Here is a 23590-nt window from a genome sequence, read left to right as displayed (position 1 = left end):
GTGGATGTAGTGGGATAGAGAGTAAAAGATGTAATTGGATGTATGTTTGGGAGTAGAAGGATGGATAAATTGGGCTTGTGTGAGACATCGATAAAAGGGGAGGGTGAAGTGATGTTTAGTGAAGTGACTGGTAGAGTGTCTGGGATTGAAAGGGGAAGAGCATGAAAGGGTGTGGCTTTATTGCTGAGTGAGTGGATGACAGGTAAAGTAGTGGAATGGAAGGAGGTATCACCTAGATTAATGTGGGTAAGGGTTAGGTTGGGAAGGGAATGTTGGGCTTTTGTTTGTGTGTATCAGCCAGGTTGTGAGAAAAGTGAAGAAGAGTGGAATAAATGCTAGAATGAATCAACTAGTTCTGTAGAGGGACTGGGTAGTGGGAATTATGTAGTTGTGATGGGTGACTTGAATGCCTGAGTAGGCACTGGAGAAGTAGAAGGTGTCATTGGGAAGTATGGTGTACCAGGTGAAAATGGGAGTGGTGAGACTGGTAGATATGTGTGTTGAACAAGAGCTGGTGATGAGTTGTATTTTTTTCAAAAAGAATGATAAAAACATGTACGGTATACATGGGCAAGAGTGGCAAATGGAAGATTGGTAGAAAGGGCATTAATTGACTATGTGCTGATAACAAAAAGGATGCTTGGAAGATTGAAAGATGAGCACATATTTAAGGGTATGGCTAACAGTATGTTGATCATATTTTGGTTGAAGGAAAATTAGTTATAGCAAAAGAGTGGGGAAATAGTGTTGGGGGGGGGATTTAAAAAGGAGGCAGTGAAGGTTGAGGAGTTGAAAAAACCAGAGGTAAAAAGTGAATACCAAGAAAGGTTGGAAGTGGCATATGACAGGGTGAAGGTGAGAGAAACTGGTGATCTAGAGGAGTGGAAATTAGTAAAAGAAAATTTTTCAGGGATTGCAAATGATGCGTGTGGCAAGAGGATTGCTGGAGGCAGCATGCAAATGGGTAGTGAATAGTAGAATTAAGGAGTGAAGATGAAAGTGGAAGTGAAATAAAGGGCATTTGAAGAATGACTGCAAAGTAATAGTGGAGAAGTATGAAAGATATTGAGAGAAAAATGTAGAAGGCGTAAGGTAGCTGGGGCAAAGAGGGTGGCAGACTGGAGGTGAGGTCAGAGTTTTGGCCATTTGTAGGAGGAGAATAAGAAGTTTTGGAAAGAATTGAAGAGAGTAAGGAAGGATGGATCGAGAATTGAAGAGAGTGAAATATGAAAATGAAAGGTTGTTTAAAGGAGAGGAGGCAAGGAAAAGGTGGGCTGAATATTTTGGATGGTTGCTGAATGTTGAGCATAAAAAGGAGGCAAATATAATTGTGGTTGCTGGTGTTAAGGTGCCAGTGATGGGAGATGAGAATGAGAGAGAGATTACAAGAGAGGAAGTGAAGAGAGCTCTAGATAAATAAGAGCATGAAAGGCACCTGGTATAGATGGTGTGGGGGCTGAAATGTTAAAGGAAGGGAGTGTGACTGTACTTGAATGGTTAGTGAGATTGTTTAATATATGTTTTATGTTGTCAATGGTACCAGTGGATTGGGTGTGTGTGTAATGTTCTTCTATACAAAGGTAAGGGAGATGTGCATGAGTGTTGTAATTCGAAGGGTATTAGTTTGTTGAGTATTTTGAGAAAGTGTATGGTAGAGTGTTAATTAATAGGATTAAGCATAAAACAGAGGATGCAATCTTAGAAGTACAGGGTGGTTTTGGAAAAGGTAGGGGATATATGGAACAAATTTTACGGTTAAGCAGATATGCGAAAAATATTTAGTAAAAGGCAAGGAGATGTATATGTCACAGTTTTGGATCTAGAGAAACCTTATGATAGAATTGATAGGGAAGCGATGTGGAATGTTATGAAGTTATATAGAATTGGTGGAAGGTTATTGTAAGCATTGAAGAGTTTGTATATAGGCAGTAAAGCATGTGTAAGGATAAGAAATGAAGTGAGTGAGTGGTTTCCAGTGAAAGTGGAGGCTGACAAAAGGATGTGCGATGTCATCATGGTTGTTCAATTTGTTTGTTGATGGAGTTGTGAGAGAGGTGAATGCTGGAATGCTTAGTCGAGGACTGAAACTGATGCCTGAGAGTGATCATGAATGGGAGATGAATCAATTGTTGTTTGCAGATGATACTGTATTAGTTGCAGACTCGGAGGAGAAGCTGGGTCAATTAGTGACAGACTTTGGAAGGGTGTGTGAGAGAAGGAAGTGAGAGTTAATGTGGGTAAGAGTAAGGTTATGAGATACCCAAGGAAGGAGGATAGTGCTATGTTGAATGTCATCTTCAATGGAGAGTTACTTGAGGAAATAGATCAATTTGAGTACTTGGGGTCTGTTGTTGCTGCAAATGCTGAAGTGGAAGCAGATGTACGTCAGTGAGTGAATGAAGGATGTAAACTGTTGGGGGCAGTAAAGGAAGTGATAAAGAATAGAGGGTTAGGAATGAATGTAAAGAGAGTTCTGTGTGAGAAAGCGATTGTACCAACTGTAAAGTATGTATCGGAGTTGTGGGGAATGAAAGTGATGGATAGAAATTGAATGAGTTTGAGATGAAGTGTCAGAGGAATTTAGCTGGTATATCTCAATTAGATATAATTAAGAACTAAGTTGTGAGGATAAAAAATGGTGTAAGAAATTATTTAGCAGCCAGAGTGGATATGAATGTGTTGAGGTGATTTGGCCATGTAGAGAGAATGGAAAATGGCCCTCTGCTGAAGAAGGTAATGAATGCAAGAGTTGATGGCAAAGATTTAGGTGAATGGATGGAGGGAAGAAAGCTCTAGGTGATAGAAGGATAAATGTGAGAGAGGCCAAAGAGCTTGCTTAAAATAGGAATGAATGGCGAGCGATTGTGACGCAGCTCCAGTAGGCCCTGCTGCTTCCTCTGGTCGCCTTGGTGACCGCTGAGGTAGCATCAGTAGGGTATTTGGCCTATGAAGCTTCATTTGTGGTGGATAACAGGGGAAGGTGGGCTGTAGCACCCTAGCAGCATGAACCAAACTCGGCTGAGTCCCTTGTCAGGCTGAGAAGAGCAAAGAGAATAGAATTCCTCTTTTGTTCTTTCTTTTTATGTCAGCTACTCCAAAAAATTAAGAGGAAGGGTCTTGGTAGATGACTGGATGGCCCGCCTGTTGAATGTGTGAAAGTATTTCCCAATGCCAAGCTACCACCCATTGTCAACGACATTGGATCCACAATATGGATATACCAATAGTCTCTGCTGCTCCTCCCTCATCTATTTGTATCTGTGTAGAAATCAATCTACTTTCATAAGAAACTGATGTTAGTATTCATACCCACTCTCCCTCCCCAATGACTAATGTCAAGAGGATAGGGTATTAATTTTGACTTTTAGACTGAAGACAAGGCAGGGAGTGGCTACCCATAATGTGGTTAATGACGTTAGTCACCAGCTGTCTCATTGGTGGGTAAGAGTGAAGGGAAGATGGGAAATATTTAGTCTTTCAGGAATAACTTTGATATAAGTCGGCTTCGAGAAGGAAGAAATATGAACATCAGGTGAGTATAGAAATAACACATTTTATTAAAAAAATATTTTTCAAGTTGTCATACACAGTTCTTCAGTGGAATAAGCAAGACAAGTGCTTTAGTGCTTGAATCAAGTGTGATACCAGTTGAAGCACATTATTAAAATTGATAAATATACAAAATTCATTGTAAAACACTTGATTCATTCTTGGATAGGTATACTGTAATTCCATCAAACCAAATGTAAAAGGTCACTGGTCACTATCATTCTGGACCTACATTCATACTATCTATTGATATTTTATACTATACTATGCTAAATACTGTATTTTTCAATATTAAACTTACCCGATAATCATGTAGCTGTCAACTCCGTTGCCCGACAGAATTCTATGGAGGGATACGCCAGCTATCACAATACTAGAAGGGGGTGTACTCACCAGCGCCACCTGTGGCCAGGTACTACAGTACTTCTTGTTGACACCTCCTCAATTTTTCCTCTGTCGTGCTTCCGGCAAGACGTTCTGGGATACGCTTATGATCTTGGAGTATTTTCACGGCTTTTGGTGAAGTATTTCTCTCAGATTTCGGCTGTCGCTTTACTGGAAAACTTCTATATTAGCTTAGATAGCTATTATTTAGTCCTGATTAACGGTTAACGATCTTTTTGCTTGATTTGGAATCCCCACTTGGCTAACTCTTTTGATTCAAGATGTCTGACATTTCACAAGCCCCACCCCATAGACGATGTAGGTCTTGTAATAGGCGTATTCCGAAGGCCTCGGTAGATCCTCACACCGCTTGTTCTGACTGTAGGGAAAGGCCCTGTCAGTTAGAAGATCGATGTGAGGAATGCGCCGGACTTTCGGAACTTGATTTTGTCCGATTTCTTAAGTATTCAACCAAGTTAGAGAGAGAGAGAGTTAGGAGGAGTTCTTCTCGCTCTTCACTTTTTTCCTCACCTCATGATCCCCTACCTTTTCCTCCCCCTGTAGTGGCTACCCCCGAACCTACTATTTGCCCTCAACCTGATATGTCTGTTGTTTTGCGTGCCATTCAGGCTTTAGGTGACAAAGTAGAGTCAGTGGTTAGTGATCATAAGTCTCTTATGGCCGAAGTCAAGGAACTTAAGGTCAAGAGTGCAGTGGGTGGTATTAGTGCCAGTGCTGTGACGAGTGCTAGTGTCAGTGCAGTGCCAAGTGCTAGTGTCAGTGTCAGTGTGGTGCGTGAGGGTACTTCTGTGCGTGCCAGTCGTCCTCCCAGTCCGGGACCTCTTGCAAGCTCCCAAGCCCAGGGGAGAAGCAATGTCGAAGGGCAAAAGGGTTCGGCAGGCCTTGATCGGCGCACAGAAGTATCCTCGGTGGTTGCGGGCGTGTCTTCTAGAGACCATCACTCCCACCTGCAGACGATTGAGCCCGTCTTTTACTCGTCTGCTGAAGAATTGTCAGGGAAGAAACGTTGGACTCAGGTCTCAAGACCACTCAAGCGCAGAGTCCAGACCTCAAGAGCTCAACCTGGCTGCAGTCATTGGATCAGCTCTGACTCGCCGCAGTCATCAGTTGAATGCACTCCTCCTAAGAGGAGTAAGGTGCTGCCGCAACAGATCTCTGCTGTTAAGGCTTTACCTCAGCAGACCTTAGTGTCTGCAGACCCCAAGTTGACTCTACTGCAGTCCATGCAGTCACAACTTGCGGTCTTGATGCGTGAGTGTCAGGCTGAGAAGGTTACACCTCCTCCTGCGATCGCTCCGCCTAACCGCAGTACTGCCTGCCAGGCGTACGATGTTGAGGCTCCTCAGGATACCTTACCACGTTCTGAGTTGACTGTTTCCAGTGGTGTGCAGCTCCCTCCGCCTTCCTTAAGGCAACCTCAGCAATGGGAACAGGAAGCTTATACCTTACTTCCTCCGCTTCCACTTGCAGTTCCACCAGTGAGGCAACACTCTCTTGAGGTACAACAACCTCTCCCATCCATGAGTCAGACTCCTCAGCTCTCGCTGCAGCGACCTCAACCCTCCTCAAGGCAAGCACCTCAACACCTTAGCCTTGCGCCTCAGGAACCTCAACTCGCGAGACAATTACTGCGTTCTGCGCAGCCTCTACCTCATCGCTCACAGCTCACACCTCAGGAACCTCAACTCGTTCCTCAGGAACCTGCTACTGCGCATCCACCAACCACACAGCAAGCGCAACTCTTGAGTTCAGACACTCATGCCAGGAGTCAGCCCCCTCCACCCATGCGCCTACCTTCTGCTACTTCTTTGGATCAGCCTTTGCAGCCTGAGCCTCAGGTGTTCCCTCAACAGAGACTTGAGGAGGAAACCACAAGTATTTTTGTTCCAGCTCGTGCTGATTCTGCTGTTCAGCATACCTTACCGATCTCTTCGCTACACTCTGGTGATGAGGTTTCTGATGATGAGGCTGCACACCTGGATCCCTCATCAGACGTGGATGAATCCAAGTCTTCTCCGCCTCCTATTGACTTTCGTAAGGTCTTGGCTCTTTTCAGAGAGGTATACCCAGACCACTTTGTCTCTGCTATCCCCCGCTCTCCGCCATCTGAGTTTTCGCTGGGCATGCAGCCAGCTAAGTTTACGTATACTAAGCTTGTCTTAGCAAGGTCCTCTAAGAGAGCGTTAAGGATTTTAGGGGAGTGGTTGCAGTCTAAGCAACAACTTGGAAAGACTTCCTTCATGTTTCCTCCGACTAAGCTCACTTCTAAAGCGGGCGTTTGGTATGCCACAGGAGAGGAACCAGGCTTGGGAGTACCTGCCTCTGCCCAGGCTGACTTCTCAAGTCTGGTAGACTCTCCTCGTAGAACAGCAATGAGGCGCTCTAAGGTTTGCTGGACCTTCTCAGACCTTGATCACTTTCTGAAGGGTGTTTTTAGAGCATTTGAGATGTTCAATTTCCTAGACTGGTGCCTGGGGGCCCTTAGCAAGAAGACCTCCCCTGCGGACAAGGACTCTGCCATGCTCTTGATGTCCTGCATGGATAAGGCCATTAGGGATGGATCTGGCGAGCTTGCATCGATGTTTGTGTCAGGGGTTCTTAAGAAAAGGGAGCAGCTTTGTACCTTCCTTTCCTCCAGCATCACACCTTGTCAAAGGTCTCAACTCCTTTTTGCTCCGCTCTCGAAGTTCCTTTTTCCCGAAGAGCTTGTTAAGGACTTGTCTGCGGCCCTGATACAAAAGGACACCCATGATCTTGTGGCCTCATCGGCTCGAAAGACTAAGGTTGCTACCTCAGTCCCCAGGACTTATCGCACCCCAGTGGCTGATACTCCTGCTACGAGGTTTATTCCGCCCTTTCGTGGTAGAGCCCCCAGCCGAGGAAGCTCCCGTCCAGACTCTTCCAGGAGCAAGTCTAGGAAAGGTTCCAAGGCTTCTAAAGGAAAAAACTGACTCTCATCATCTCCAGACAGCAGTAGGAGCCAGACTCAAGATCTTCTGGCAAGCCTGGGAAAAGAGAGGTGCAGACGCCCAGTCTGTCAGTTGGCTGAGGGAGGGTTACAGGATACCATTCTGCCGCAAACCCCCTCTGACCACATCTCCCATCAACCTCTCTCCCAACTACAAAGAAAAGGACAAGAGGCTAGCGTTGCACCAGGAGGTGTCGCTCCTTTTACAGAAGAAGGCAGTGGTTATAGTCCGGGACCATCAATCCCCGGGCTTCTACAACCGTCTTTTTCTGGTGGCCAAGAAGACAGGAGGTTGGAGACCGGTGCTGGACGTCAGCGCGCTCAATGCTTATGTCACCAAGCAGACGTTCACGATGGAGACGACGAAGTCGGTCCTAGCAGCGGTCAGGCAGGAGGACTGGATGGTCTCGTTGGACCTGAAAGATGCTTACTTTCACGTTCCTATTCATCCAGACTCCCAACCTTTCCTGAGATTCGTTTTTGGAAAGGTTGTCTACCAATTCCAAGCCCTGTGTTTTGGCCTAAGCACAGCTCCTATGGTGTTTACGCATCTGATGAGGAATATAGCAAAATTCCTCCACTTATCGGACATCAGAGCCTCCCTTTACTTAGACGACTGGCTGTTGAGAGCCTCCACGAGTCGTCGCTGTCTGGAGAGTCTCAACTGGACTTTGGACTTAATCAAAGAACTGGGTCTGTTAGTCAACCTAGAAAAGTCTCAGCTCATTCCCTCCCAATCCATTGTGTACCTGGGAATGGAGATTCGGAGTCAGGATTTTCGGGCTTTTCCATCGGCCCCAAGGATAAGCCAAGCCCTAGATTGCATCATGAGCATGCTGAAGAGGAGCAGTTGCTCGGTGAGACAGTGGATGAGTCTCACAGGGACCCTTTCATCGCTGGCCCTGTTCGTCGAGCTAGGGAGACTCCACCTCCGCCCTCTTCAATTCCATCTTGCAGCTCATTGGGACAAGGGTTTGACTCTCGAACCAGTCTCTATCCCAGTCACCAAAGAGATGAAGACCACTCTCTTGTGGTGGAAGACCAATCTCCTTCTCAAGGAGGGCCTATCGTTGGCTATTCAGACCCCCAATCTTCATCTCTTCTCGGATGCATCGGACTCGGGCTGGGGCGCGACCTTGAACGGACAGGAGTGCTCGGTAACGTGGAACGAGGAACAGGGAACGCTCCACATCAACTGCAAGGAGCTACTAGCAGTTCATTTAGCCCTGTTGAACTTCAAGTCCCTCCTGCTAGGCAAGGTGGTGGAGGTGAACTCCAACAACACCACAGCCTTGGCTTACATCTCCAAGCAAGGAGGGACCCATTCGAGGAGCCTATACGAGATCGCAAGGGACCTCCTCATTTGGTCAAGAAGTCAAAACCTCACTTTAGTCACGAGGTTCATTCAGGGCAACATGAACGTCTCAGCAGATCGCCTAAGCAGAAGGGATCAGGTCATTCCCACGGAATGGACCCTCCACAAGAGCGTGTGCAACAGACTTTGGACCTTGTGGGGTCAGCCTACCATAGATCTGTTTGCCACCTCCATGACCAAGAGACTTCCGTTGTACTGTTCCCCAGTTCCAGACCCAGCAGCAGTTCATGTGGATGCTTTTCTGCTGAACTGGTCCCATCTCGACCTTTACGCATTTCCACCGTTCAAGATAATAAACAAAGTCCTTCAGAAGTTCATCTCGCACGAAGGGACACGGCTGACGCTGGTTGCTCCCCTTTGGCCTGCAAGAGAATGGTTCACAGAGGTACTTCAATGGCTGGTCGACGTCCCCAGGACTCTCCCTCTAAGAGTGGACCTTCTACGTCAACCTCACGTAGACAGGTTGCACCCAAACCTCCACGCTCTTCGGCTGACTGCCTTCAGACTGTCGAAAGATTCGCTAGAGCTAGAGGCTTTTCGAAGGAGGCAGCCAGTGCGATTGCCAGAGCAAGGAGGGTTTCCACTCGTAGAGTCTACCAATCTAAGTGGGAAGTCTTCCGGAGCTGGTGTAGAGCCAATGCAGTATCCTCTACCAATACCTCTGTGACCCAAATAGCTGACTTCCTATTACATCTTAGGAATGAGAGATCCCTTTCAGCCCCTACGATTAAAGGGTACAGGAGTATGTTGGCTTCAGTTCTCCGCCACAGAGGTTTGGACCTTTCTTCCAACAAGGACCTTCAAGACATCCTTAAGTCTTTTGAGACTTCTAAAGAGCGTTGTCTACCCACTCCAGGCTGGAACCTAGACGTAGTCTTAAGGTTCCTTATGTCACCTAGGTTCGAACCTCTCCAGTCAGCTTCCTTCAAGGACCTTACCCTCAAGACTCTTTTTCTCGTCTGCCTTGCAACAGCGAAAAGAGTCAGTGAGGTTCATGCCTTCAGCAAGAACATTGGTTTCACGACCGAATCTGCAACATGTTCTTTACAGCTCGGATTCTTAGCTAAGAATGAACTTCCTTCACGTCCTTGGCCTAGATCGTTTGAAATACCTAGCCTCTCCAACATGGTAGGTAACGAGCTAGAAAGAGTTCTTTGCCCTGTCAGAGCTCTCAAATTTTATCTTAATAGGTCAAAACCTATTCGAGGACAGTCAGAAGCCTTATGGTGTGCCATCAAGAAACCTTCGAGGCCCATGTCCAAGAATGGGGTTTCGTATTATATAAGGCTTCTGATTAGAGAAGCCCATTCTCACTTAAAGGAGGAAGACCTTGCTTTGCTGAAGGTAAGGACCCACGAAGTAAGAGCCGTAGCTACTTCGATGGCCTTTAATAAAAACCGTTCTCTGCAGAGCATAATGGATGCAACCTATTGGAGGAGCAAGTCAGTGTTTGCATCATTTTATCTTAAAGATGTCCAGTCTCTTTACGAGAACTGCTACACCCTGGGACCATTCGTAGCAGCGAGTGCAGTAGTAGGTGAGGGCTCAGCCACTACATTCCCTTAATCCCATAACCTTTTTTAACCTTTCTCTTGAATACTTTTATTGTTGTTTTTATGGTTGTTACGGTAGGCTAAGAAGCCTTCCGCATCCTTTTGATTTGGCGGGTGGTCAATTCATTCTTGAGAAGCGCCTGGGTTAGAGGTTGTGTAGAGGTCCTTTAGTAGGGGTTGCAGCCCTATATACTTTAGCACCTTTGAGTTGATTCAGCCTCCAAGAGGAACGCTGCGCTCAGTAAGGAAGACGAACTTAAAAAAGAGGCAGAGTAACGGTTCAAGTCGACTTCCTTACCAGGTACTTATTATTTCATTGTTATTTGAGATAACTGTTATATGAAATATGGGATACTTAGCTATCCTTTAATCTTGTACACTGGTTTTCACCCACCCCCCTGGGTGTGAATCAGCTACATGATTATCGGGTAAGTTTAATATTGAAAAATGTTATTTTTATTAGTAAAATAAATTTTTGAATATACTTACCCGATAATCATGATTTAATTGACCCTCCCATCCTCCCCATAGAGAACCAGTGGACCGAGGAAAAATTGAGGAGGTGTCAACAAGAAGTACTGTAGTACCTGGCCACAGGTGGCGCTGGTGAGTACACCCCCTTCTAGTATTGTGATAGCTGGCGTATCCCTCCATAGAATTCTGTCGGGCAACGGAGTTGACAGCTACATGATTATCGGGTAAGTATATTCAAAAATTTATTTTACTAATAAAAATAACATAATTCATATAAATTCATCTTTATTCCATCTAAAGAAGCCTGTATCCAAGAGTTATTCTAACAGCACTAATGACTTATAACCCCTTTGAAATACCATAATTTCAGATTCAATAACAAGTAATTTGAAATGTTGCCAATTCCAAAATTTAATCCTGAAATTTAAAAAGAACTAAATAAGTGTCCTTGTTTTGAAAAAAATTAATGCTATTTCCTAAATTACTGATTGCTGAATTGATTAGGCTACATTTCTGCTTAGAACCTATGTAACTCTTTAGTATAATTCTAGCACTCAGAATATTTAAATAAAACATTCAAAATGTTGATAACTGTATCAATTGACATCCATTTGAAACATTATGATCAAGATCAAGTGATAAAATGTTATCAATTCCAAAGTCTGAATAATAAAAGGAAATCTAAAAATAGTGCATTGGAAATTCCCTCTTGCCTTTGCTAATTCAACGTCACCATCGGGTCGAATATCATCAGATTGGATGGATAGGTGAGGATTCAACTTTCTAATATAATTCTGGAAGCTGTGGCGAGTTACCATCTTAGCACAGGACATACAGACAACATTAAAGGCTGTTCCTGTTCACAAAGAAAAGAAACAAGGAAATGATCATGATGTGTTAGAGACAATAACTAAATATGCTTAAGTGTAAAATTTGACCACAAAATACACGGACGAGAGTATATTATACTAGCAATGTCTTACTCGTGTGGTCATTTCGTGCATGTAGCATATACATTTCTGGATTTAAGGGAAGGGGCTCACCACTGCATACTAAATAACACTGAAATATAATGATTATGTCCTTATGGTCACCACTGGTGTGGAAAATTACCAGTAGAAGCCCAAACTAATGCATAATAAAGTATAATCACCTAATCTCTACAAAAAAGCTTTTAACTATAATTTTTCAAACCATGAAATTTTTGGATAAAAATTGCTACGACTTTTTTTTTTAATATAGATAGATTTTTGTCCTTCAAACATAAAAAGATTAAGAATTTTATAGTCTACAATCTTCACATTCAATTTTTGAAAAAATAAAAAACTTCTATATGACAAATAGTCACCTTTGAAAGTGACTTCTATACTATGATTAAATAATATAAGAATAAATAGCAATGCTAAGAAAAATTTCCATTATACAGCCATTACAGCGTAGAATTCTCTTTCAATGGTTTCTAAATGAAAATAATTAATCGAGAAAAAAATAAATAGTAGGAGTTTGATGTAATCCCAAAAATAACACTGTTTTAATAGGGTTGAGTTGCTCCCCTTTACTTTCATCACAAATCCAACAATGCATTCACTCCCTCCAATACAAAAAATGAATAGAAAAATACGGCAAGGAGCTGACAGTACATGTGTACTCGTCAGTAGCTGAATCAAAATAAGGTATTCAGTTGGGGGAAGCAGAGCTTCTTGCGCCCTTCACCATTTGGTTAGCCACTCGTTAACAGTTCTAACTACTGTCTCCAGCTCGCACTAAATCAATCACCACAATCAACTGATGATTGTTTTGTATGTCGCAGAGGAACAATCAGATCTTAATATCAAGGGGTTGAGAGAAATGAAGCTTGTACTAGATTTGTAAATACCTTGTAATAATCTAATGATCTCATAGGTTGTATGCTGTGATCTTTGGGCAACTCTTTTAATTTAGGCTGGCTGCAACCAGTCAAAGAATTTTGTATACTGCACTGAGTTTAGTCATTTCATATGAATTTAGCCACAAATGGTGTGTAGTTGAAATATGTCCCTCCAGAATCAGCTTGGATGGTTGAATTTCAGTCAAGTCTGCCCCCAGATAACTTTACGAGCCTGGGTGGGATAAAAAATTCATGACACTAGTGAAATATAAAATGAACTTGAATTATCTACCGACAAGGAAGGCATGCCAATGTAAGCATAATAGCGCCAGCAAAAATTCCCATGGTCAGGGAAGTAGGGAAAGACACACATTGAATCTTAATAATTAAAGTCTTTATTTCTTTATGAGCCTGATGTTCAAATTACTTCCTTCTAGAAGCTGACTTATATTGCCATTACCCTTAAAAATAAAAATTTACAATTTTCTTCTCTTCAAGAGTCTTATGCCTCTCGCCTTAAAATGAGACATGCAGTGACTAATGGCACTACATGTCTGGCCAACACCCAATTTGTTTTCAGCCTCAAAGTTAAAACTAATATCCTATTTTCTTGGCATATAAACCTTAAGTGAGTATAAGAAACAACAAATTTTATAACCAAAATTCAATTTATTTCTATGAATCTCCTTTGAAGTTCATATCGGAAGTGGGTCGTGAAGGAAAGGGATAGGATTTTTAAAAACTTTAAATAAAGCCAGGCTGACACTTACACGAATTTGTGGCACGCATTGTCACGACTCGAGTCGTGAACTGGCGTGAACTCGTCATGAACTGGCGTGAAGTGTTTGTAAACCTGTCGTGGCGAGAATTTTGAAATGTTCAAAATTTTGGTCACGACAAAATTTTGTGACCGGGTCGTGAACTCGTCGGGACGATGCAGGAAGTGCACAAACTTTGCGTGAACTCGTCGTGCCAGTTCGTGTCAATGTGGACAGGTCAGCTGTGATTCTGAGTTTTTTTTTTTTTTTCGATCTTCCAGTTCGTGCCACAAAATGTCACGACTTGCCACGACAGATTCGTGGCAAAAAGTCGTGGAAGTGTCAGGGTACCCTAATTCTTCTTTCATTCACTAGACACATCTTTTAGTCTAGCACTTGGGTACCAAACCATTTCAACTAATGTTATAATGTGATTCTCCAGATTATGTTTCTAAATATCACTTTATTAGCTTGTTACCTGTTTACCTTACCGGACACCATGCATTCCTATAAACATTTTGTAATGTAGCTGCATTTCTAATACAATGCACCCTACTTTCTTGTTTTGGGGTAAATATGGAGCACTCAACATAATACTGCTGCTCTTTGGTTTCTTTAGCTTGTTTATTTTTTCCTTGTTTCCTTTCCTCACTGTGCTATTTTCCCTGGGCTTATAGCATTCTACTTTTCCAATTAGGGCTATAGCTTAGCAAGTAATAACAAAAATAATAATAATGAATCATAGCAAACAGATGGAAAGGCTTGTAGATTTGTATGTGATCAGTCCTGGAAAAAAGGCCTCCAATTTCGTGCTAGAGAATTCAGAACTAGTGAATAAAATATCTCCATTTTTATGTTTAAATTGGTTGCAAACATGACTACATTTGGTCATCCTCACCAATATCGGCTAGAATGTTTTACCTTATTCGTATATATTGAAAAAGCACTATTTTCCCCAAAGTGGTCTGAATCTATGGTCCTTCTGCCATCTAGTACATGGAGTATAACCTGGTTCCACAATTTGAAAATATAATCTAATGCCACTGTGTTATCTGGAAACACAGCTAAATTTCTAAATAATCATAACTCCCGTGCCTAAAGGCCATTGAATACAACTAAAAATTCCAGACAATTGTGTTCTTCACATCCATGATAGAAGGAAAAATCTCGTGTTACTCCGCACCCCTCCGGTAAATTATCCAAGAACAAACAGAGGTCTGGAATACTTAACTCCAAGGAAACTTCCTTGGATAATCAAACTGGATCATCCCACCAACTCCGCAGTTGAAGTTGGTTCTTCATTACTGTAACAGATATTGCGTCTAGATTGAATATCCCATTCCAATTTTGACTAAGATGATATTGGAGCCTCTCATTCCTAGGAGGCCTATCAGAACAAACTTTTCTGAAGAATCCATGATCCCTAGCACTATTATCCTCATCATCCAAAATGACTCTTAATGTCCTAAATTTGCATATTAGCAAAGTATGCTAGTGAAGAGGCAAACCCAGCCTCAACTTGGTGCCAGTCCCAAGCCCGGGTAAATGGGGAGGGTTGGCAGCAGGAAAGGCATCCGGCCATGAAAAATTAGCCAAAACTAATATGGCCAGTGGAGATTGTGAGATTAGAATTAATGCTAGGGCATTCCCCGTAGGCGACGCGTTGGGACCTTGCCTGATCCTTCCGAAAAATTGGCAAGGCCTACCCGTTATGGGCGGGCTGGGTTAAAGAGGCAAGCTTAGAGGAAAATATCTGAGGAGAGGATTAGAGTAGCAACTCTGAATGTAGGGACAATGACAGGAAAAGGGCGAGAGCTGGTTGACCTCATGGAAAGAAGAAAGATTGGAGTGCTGTGTCTGCAGGAGACTAGGAAGGGAAATAAGGCAAGAGAACTAGGCGAAGGTTGTGAATTTTATTACACTGAAGCAAATATGGAAGGAAGAAATGGTGTAGGAATAATATTATCGAAAGATCTGAAGGAAAGTTTGATTGGAGTGAATAGGATAAATGACAGAATTATGAGTTTAAAGCTGGGACTGGGAGCAACAAAAGTCAATGTGGTGTGTGCTTATGCCCCACAAACTGGATGTACAAAGGAGTAGAAGGATACATTCTGGGAGGAGATGGACCAGGAGCTTAGAATAATTCCTGCAAGGGAAAGAGTAATTATAGGAGGAGATCTGAATGGCCACTTGGGAATTAGTAGGGAAGGGATAGAAAGAGTGCATGGAGGTTGGGGTGTGGGCGAGAGAAATGATGGGGGAGAAAGAGTGATTGATTTTGCAGTGGCTTTTGACCTAGCAATGATCAACACCTTTGAGGAAAAGATTAACAAACTGATTACTTACAGTAGCAGTGGCAGGGAGAGCCAGATAGATTTGCTGCTGTGTAAGAGAGACCATTTGACAGTGGTTAGAAATTGCAAGGTGATCAATAAGGAGATTGTAGCAGCGCAACACAGGTTAGTGGTAATTGATTGCAGACTAAGGAATTGTAGGAGAAGTAAAAAGATGAAAATGGATCCAAAGATTAGGTGGTGGAAATTGAAAGAGGCAGAAATAAATCTTGTTTAAGGAAAGAGTGCTGGAAGCAGTAAGGTTACATGAGGATGTACAAGAATGGTGGACCGAGAATAGTAAAGTGATTCTAAGGATCGGTGGGGAAGTACTTGGAAAGTCATTAAGAAGACCCCCAATGATAAAGAATCGTGGTGGTGGAATGATGAGGTGCAAGAATGGGTAAAAACCAAGAAAGAAGCCAAGAAGAAGGCAGATCTATCAGGACAAGAGCAGGATAAAGAAAACTATAAGCAGGCAAAGAAAGAAGCAAAAAGAGCAGTAGAAAAGGTGAAGGCAGAGACATTAAATGACGTCTATAAAGAGATGGAAACACCAGAAGGAGAGAAGAAAATATTTCGAATTGCAAAGGCCCAAGATGCTGCATCTTTAGATGCAGCATCTTGGGCAGATCAAGCAAATAAAAGATAGCAATGGTATAGTTCTAGCAGAAGAGAATGGAATTAAAAGAAGGTGGGAAACTTATTTTGAAGGACTATTGAATGAGGAGAATCCAAGACCAGTATTTGAAGGTGGAATCCCAAACGAGGCAGTTACCATAGGAGTGACTAGAAGAGAAGTAGAACATGCAGTAAAGAAAATGAAAAATAGTAAGGCTGCAGGACCAGATAATATACCAGTAGAGGTATGGAAGAGTCTTGGAGAGGAAGGCATAGATATCTTGTGGGACCTGATGCAAAAGATCTTCAATCAGGAAAATATGCCAGAGGAATGGAGAAGAAGCCTAATCATCCCCATCTACAAGGGGAAAGGAGACATCCAGGAATTTGGCAACTACAGAGGCATGAAGTTGATAAGCCATACTATGAAGATATGGGAGAAGATCATTGAGAAGAGACTCAGAGATGAAACAACAATTGGTGAGGAACAGTTTTGATTCATGCCTGGAAGAGGGACTGTAGATGCAATATTTGCTTTGAGGCAGATAAAAGAAAATCATCGGGAGAAACAGAAAGGATTACACATGGTCTTTATTGACATGGAGAAGTCATACGATCGAGTACCACGTCAGGAGCTATGGAGATGTATGAGTCCCTGAGAAATACGTAAGAATCACCCAAGATATGTATGAGTGGGCAGAAGCAAATGTTAAGAGCAGTATAGGCCTAACAGAAAGTTTCCCAGTAAATGTGGGACTACATCAGGGATCTGCATTGAGCCCTTACCTATTTGATCTGGTCATGGATGTAGTAACACAAGGTATTAGAGATCAGTCTCCTTGGTGTATGCTTTTTGCTGATGATGTTATACTGTGTAGCACTAGGTGAGAGATAGTCGAAGAGAAACTGGAGAAGTGGAGAAGAGAAATGGAAAATAGAGGATTGAAGATCAGCAGGAAAAAGACAGAGTATTTGAGATTGAAAAATGGGGAGAATGGGGAAGTTAGTTTACAAGGAGAGAGATTGAAAAGAGTTGAAAATTTCAAGTATTTAGGATTAACAGTTGCAAAGGATGGTGATCTGGGGGCAGAAATAAACTACAGAATACAAGCAGGATGGAAGAATTGGAAAAAGGTGTGTGGAGTACTATGCGATAGGAAAATAGGGGTTAAGTTGAAAGGTAAAGTACAAAGGACATTTGTGAGACCGGCAATGATGTATGAAGCGGAGATGTGGGCAATAAAGAAGACAGAAGAGAAGAAGCTGGATGTGGGTGAGATGAGAATGTTGAGATGGATGTGTGGTGTGACAATAAGAGATAAGATACGGAATGAGGTAATTAGGGGTACCACAGGAGTTAGAGAACTATCAGATAAGTTCCAAGAAAGTAGACTGAGGTGATATGGTAATTTCATGAGAAGGGATGAACAGTATATTGGGAGGAGAGTGATGGAAATGGAAGTACAGGGAACTAGAAGGAGAGGGAGACCAAAGCGAAGGTGGATGGACTGTATCAAGGATAAACTTCGATCAAAGGGATTAATCGGTGATGAAGTGTGAGACAGAGGTAGATGGAGAACGCTGACCAGAAACATCGACCCCACATACAGGTGGGAGCGGATGCAGACAAAGAAGAAGAAGTTAGACTGATCTCTTTGGTTTGATGGGGAAACTTTAGTGAAGAGAGAAGACGTAAAGAAAGAAAAGGGATTCTGTTAAAAACTTAAAGTACATGGGTAGAATACAAAACTGCAATGTGCCAATAAAGGGATTTTGACGAAGGAAAAATCTATTTCTGGGGAGAGACCTGTGGCGCCGGGCGAAAAGTCCTTCTTGTATACCTTTTCTGATAAAAACCTTCCAATTATACCAGAGAAAGATAAAAGCATGGAATGCTGAGGTTACAACCCTCGCGCGAGCACCTTTTGGGTGTCGTGTATAAAGCAAAGGCGCGTGAAATCCACTATTCACAGGTTGTCTTCCATTTAGTTAATTCCTTCGCCAAAGGGATGGGCCGATACAGAGGCCCTAGACACATCCCCATCGCCGCACCACCCACGCCACGACGCGAGCGCCATCTGAACAACATCCTTCTTTTTGGAATTCAAAAGTGTTGAATGTTTTCGTTGTGCTCTCGGTCTTTTTTATCTATCGTGGATTTATTTTGTCATGTCCGAAGCTCCATCTTCACACATTCCAATGTTAAGTACCATAGTAATTTCCAACAAAGATGGAAAAAGCAAATACTAGAAGAGGAAGACCGGCGAAGCAGCAACAGACATAAATAAGTTATATCGTCTCCTAAATAGTATAATGAGAAAATGTAAATGTAAAAAGGCTACCAGAGGGGTACAGTGACCAAGAATCAGCAAAAAAAAAAAAAATCTAATATACTTTAAAAACAAGATAGAAAATTTAAATAGGTCATTTACTAATATTCAACATCAGATTAATGCTGCGACAGATACACAGAAAAAAATAATGAGATTCAATAATAGAACACCAGACAATGTCACCAGGATTACCAAAAGGGCAAAGAAAACCAACTGTGCGATCGATCCAATGCCAATATCTGAAGTAACTGGAGAAAGAAACTTTTCTACTTCAGCTGTTACTTAGAGGATATACAGTAGAAGCTCTGCTTACAGAACATTATACTCTACTGAGAACAGTTATCTGTTCTGTTGTAAATGATATGAAGGATGAAAATAAATGTAGTATTCTATTATTGCTTGATCTTAGTGCTGCTTTTGATACGGTTGTGCATGAACTGCTACTAAAGGATCTACGGTCCATCGGTATTGAAGTTCAAGCTTTTAAGTACCTAAAAGAGTACTTGGTTGAAGGAAATTACTGTGTGCAAATGGATTTCTATTCATCATATGAACCTTTAACCAGAGGGGTACCACAGGGGAGTGTAGGATGCCAGAAAACTCTCAATCAATCAATCAATCTGGGGAGTGTACTGGGCCCAATCTTATTCTGTATTTATACTATTGGATTGTCAAAAATATTACAAAGACATGGAGTGAAGTTCAAACTATTTGCAGATGATACACAATTTTACTACTCCATAAATGATATAGACAAGACTACTGGAACTAAACTGAATTCTTCCCAGTGTTAGGGAATGCATGACAATCAAACAACTAAAATTCATTGTAAATAAAACCGAGTTTATTGTGTTTGAAAAAAACATCATAAGAAACTTGAGTGATATTCAAATAAATATAGAAAACAGCTCTGTTCCGATATCTAGTAAAGTTCGTGATTTAGGCAACTCTTGACTGTCACTTGTCTTTCAATATCCCCCCCCCCAAAAAAAATAATATAAAAATGTAAAAACTGCTGGTTATCATCTTAGAAACATTTCTTTTATAAAGAAGCTCCTGTATGAGCATTCTGTTAAGAAGCTTGTGATGAAATGTATTATCACCAGGATTGACAACTGTAACTCCATCTACCACAATTTACCAAAAAAGCAACTTTAGACATTCTAAACATAATAAACAGAGGAGCAAGACTGATAAAAGGTGTCCCACCCCGAGAAAGGATCACTCCCCGACTAACAGATTTACATTGGCTTCCTATTAAAGCGGAAACAGCTTAAAATATGTATAATAACTTGATGGGTCGTCTAAAATATCTAAGATAATTTCTACATATTGTGCAGCCAACAAATTGTGTTGACACGAGAATAGTTAGATATCGTTTCAAATTATTGGCACCTAGATATATGTCTACTGTAGGCTCTAGAGACTTTAAATATGCAGCCCTGAGACTATAAAATAAGTTTCCAATATACATCTGGAAGACTGAAGATATTAAAGCTTTCAAGAGGAAACTGAAGACTTCCTTGTTCTCTAAGTGCTTTGATAGTGTGGACTTGACTATAAACGAGCAATATGCGGTGTGAAATGTTGAATGCTTTCGAACGAACATGATAAAATGACTGTGGGGGTCTTGTAGAGAGTAGAGTTCCCGTGCTGTATAGGACCAGAAAAGCAGCCCTTAAAATGAAAGGAGAAAGGAATATCCCTCTACCGTTACATTCCTTGGGAGGTGCCATTGCATAAACATATATATCCCCCGGGAGGTGCCGTTGCATATGGTTGACATTTGGACCATAAGCCTCAACATATGTGCAACACTAACATTTCAGTTGTAGACAGGATCAGTGTAAGTGATTTCAGTGCTAGAAATCTTACGAAAAACTAACTTAAAATGATTTTGAGATAGGATTTGATGCAATTTTTTCATCTAAGTTTGCAGGAAAAGCTATACCTTTCAATTCCTTAATTTCGAGATGAATAAGACCAATAATTTCTTTTAGGGTAGTTCAGAAAACAACTTGTTAAGTGCATGTATTCTTTTGAAGTGAAAGAAAATGGTAAAATTCTAACATTTTAGAATTTAATGGATAAAAGTCGATTAAACCGAGCTTCTGGAGAATAAGCAATACGAAAATCAGGTGAGAATAGAAATATTTATTATGTTTGAAATTTTGTGTTTCTATTATTGAGGTCTAAATTTTCCTGCTATTAAGGAATAGTAATGAATGATGAATGTCATTTGCTAAATTGGTTCCCTACATTCGACAAATGAGTTATAATTGCTAAAACTAATAACATGAAAAAATGCTAACAAACAAGTGATTATCAACTTTTTAGAAGTGTCAGAATTAGATTACACTAAAAACGTGCATAATTCACTCGGTAAAAATTATATTTGCGACTTTTCATTTGAAGGCATACTATTCTCTCTTGTTTCTCTTCCTCTTATTATTTTGAAGCTGTTTTAGTTTATATATGAAAGATTTATTTTAATGTTATTATTGTTCTTAAACTTCTCTTGTAGTTCATTTCCTTATTTCCTTTCCTCACTGGGCTATTTCCCTGTTGGAGCCCTTGGGCTTATAGAACCCTGCTTTCCCAACAAGGGTTGTAGCTTAGTAAGTAAGTAAGTAATAATAATAATAATAATAATAATAATAATAATAATAATAATAATAATCCGTACAAAAGTAGTACTGACCACTCACCATGCAATTCATAGACTTTGGTGCTTCCCGCCTTATGATGCAATCTATCAACATTTTGGGTTACCAAACATTTAATCTTTCCTTTTTTCTCCCATTCAGCAAGCACCCTATGCGCTATATTTGGGTGAAAAGAAGAGAACCGTGGCCACCCAACATAATTTCTAGCCCAGTAACCTTGTCGGGCAGATGCCGATTCCATAAAAACCTGAAAAAAATGAAACAATTACTTGTAGTTTAATTTCTAGGTAAGATAGTGGCTTATATGTTTCCGATTTTAATATTTTCTTAAAATATTTACAGAAATAACCTACGTCTTATTAGTAGAGCCTTGGGATTCTCATGACGTCACAAGACACCTTGTAAATGCTCTTCCTTGAAATTATGAAATATGTTGTTTTCCATTAATAATAACGATTTACTGTCTAAAATATTTTGATATTGAGCAACATTCAGATGACCTATAGAGATGATGGGGGATTTTAATCGAAATTTCTCTTGGAGCAGGGATATTCAAACAATACATTAGCAAGCCTCTTTAAGGGGCACGACTCATCCCCATTAAAACAGTGTTATTATGGGATCATTTTAAACTTAATCTAAATTTTAACTTTCAACTGATTTTCATCATTTTAAAAGCATTTCAAAGGTAATTTTCTAAAAAAGAAAAATCTCATAGAACAGATTTTTCTTAATTATCCTCATTTCTGGGCTCCGACCTGTGCCGCGCAGTGAAATACTCCTAGAGCACTATTTCTAAGGAATATAACTGCTATATATACCAGAGAAAAAAAGCATAGGAATGCCAGGTTGAACCCAGCTCGCTCACCTATATAAGGTGTCGGTATAAAATACTGGGGCGTGATAATTCACAACCAGAGGTCTCGCACCATTTAGATATCTCCTCTTCAAAATCCCCGCCACAGCGAGGTGCCGTTCAACACTACTACCACTAACCCAACCCACGCCAGTGACGTCACTCCTTTATAGCACTTGTTGTTATTAAGTCCAACATGTTTTTTCTTGTGTTTACCCTTGGATTTATCATTATTTTATAATCGATGGCCGATTCCCATGATACCCCATCGAAGTTAAGTACTTTATCCATGAGTTTTAGCGAGATTGGGCAGTGTAACCTCTGTTTTTATTAATTGAGAAGTGTTTATATATGAACGGCGTCCCCGTTCTTACCGTTCATGGTTCGGCTCTGCTCTTTTTCTCGTTAGTTCGTCCGTCATTAATATTTGTTCGAACTTTTAGGAGTTTTTTCCTTACATTTATATAGTACACCATCTTTATGCTTTCATCTAGCATTAATTTTAAGTTATCCTATGATATCAGTGTTAGCGTTTCATCAAGGAGTAGGTTATGTTGGTATGCCTGCATTCGTGCATGTTGGTGGATTGCGTCATCTTTGAGATTGTTTCGCTAGTTCTAGGAAGACGACCATCTCACTTATTATTATTAAACCTTTTAGTTTTATTACGCTCCACCTAGTTTTACATTTGGTTCGAGTGGGACTCTCGCGTATTTTGTTGTTTTTACTGTTCGATCTACCGCTTCAGTAACTAGGTTGGTACCCCTGCTTTCCATCTGCTGATGGCGTCATGCTCCTCCCTTACCACTCGCCCGAGTCCCTCTCTCGCCATATTATTTCTGCATGCCTAACCTTACTTACGTGATTTCGCTTTTAATTCATTAATTATTTTTATGTATTTGTGCATTGATATTATATTTATTGCTTTACTCCGTTATGATCATATTTTTGGGATTTTCATGTCATGTTGAGGGGATCTCCAGTTGGTAGCCCTGTCTACCACTACGCACTGGTGATTCCCCGGTACCATACCCCCCCCCCCCCCCCACAGGTTGGGGAGGCTATTCCATCCCCCCCTCCTCCAGTGTACACCCATCCTCTCACTCGATGGTTGTTGGTTATGACATACGGGTCAAGTATGCTTGTTCCTCAGTCTTCCCTCAACGTTCCGACATATTGAGGACTGAGTGTTCCCACGGGGTGTGACTTAGTCTCATTCATTCATACCGGGCGGTTTCGTCTCCCCCCCTCCCGTCGCCCCGATTGGCCATCGGTCGGGGGAGGGGGAGGGCCGGGACCACCGGGGACTATCACACGTGATTAGTCGGTATGACTGCACCTTGGTGTAAATTTTGCTTTTAGCTATGGTTGTAAGAATGAGCACTTATATTAGGAGTGTCCCCACCTACGGTACCTCCTGCTATTATCGTCCGCATAGGACTTATTAATATCCCATATCATTATATTATATTCTACATGAATCATTATCTTCGTCCCGGTACCTCCGGTTGGGTAGTGGGGGTTCCATTGGCTCCCCCCGCGCTCTCCCGTGGTACCCATCGTCATCAGACATCGGAGCCTTCGGGCTCTTAAATACAAGATCTGTTGACACTGACACAGTTTTGATTAATATCCTCCCTCCGGGAGCCCTATTCAATTACAGACATTAGTTTTAGATCATAACTGGAGTTTTCTATTTATGTATAGCGACGGGATAGTGTATTTCAAGCTATGACAATATTATTTCATTGATAACCTTAACTTATTACGGGATTGTTTTAACAATGTCAGTTTATTTATAAGTTTTTCTCCGGTTACTAAACCGGTCC

General features: G+C 41.5%; 1 protein-coding gene across 1 annotated transcript in view; it reads right to left on the bottom strand.

Moving 5' to 3' along the window:
* Window positions 1-21286, bottom strand: part of LOC137641424 (NAD-dependent protein deacylase Sirt4-like) — a 31452-nt gene extending 10166 nt beyond the window's left edge. Inside the window, exons 1-2 of the mRNA XM_068373960.1 lie at window positions 20948-21286; window positions 11038-11180 (exon numbers count right to left, since the gene is read on the bottom strand). Of these exons, the coding sequence (XP_068230061.1) occupies window positions 11038-11180; window positions 20948-21146 (342 nt within the window). The 5' untranslated portion in view covers window positions 21147-21286. The remainder of the gene's footprint in view (window positions 1-11037; window positions 11181-20947) is intronic.
* Window positions 21287-23590: the final 2304 nt, after the last annotated feature.

This window comes from Palaemon carinicauda, chromosome 1, assembly GCF_036898095.1.
Source record: "Palaemon carinicauda isolate YSFRI2023 chromosome 1, ASM3689809v2, whole genome shotgun sequence".
Classification (NCBI taxonomy): Eukaryota; Metazoa; Arthropoda; class Malacostraca; order Decapoda; family Palaemonidae; genus Palaemon; species Palaemon carinicauda.
The sequence above is the reverse complement of the archived record's forward strand: the minus strand, read 5'-3'. Positions and strand labels throughout refer to the sequence as shown.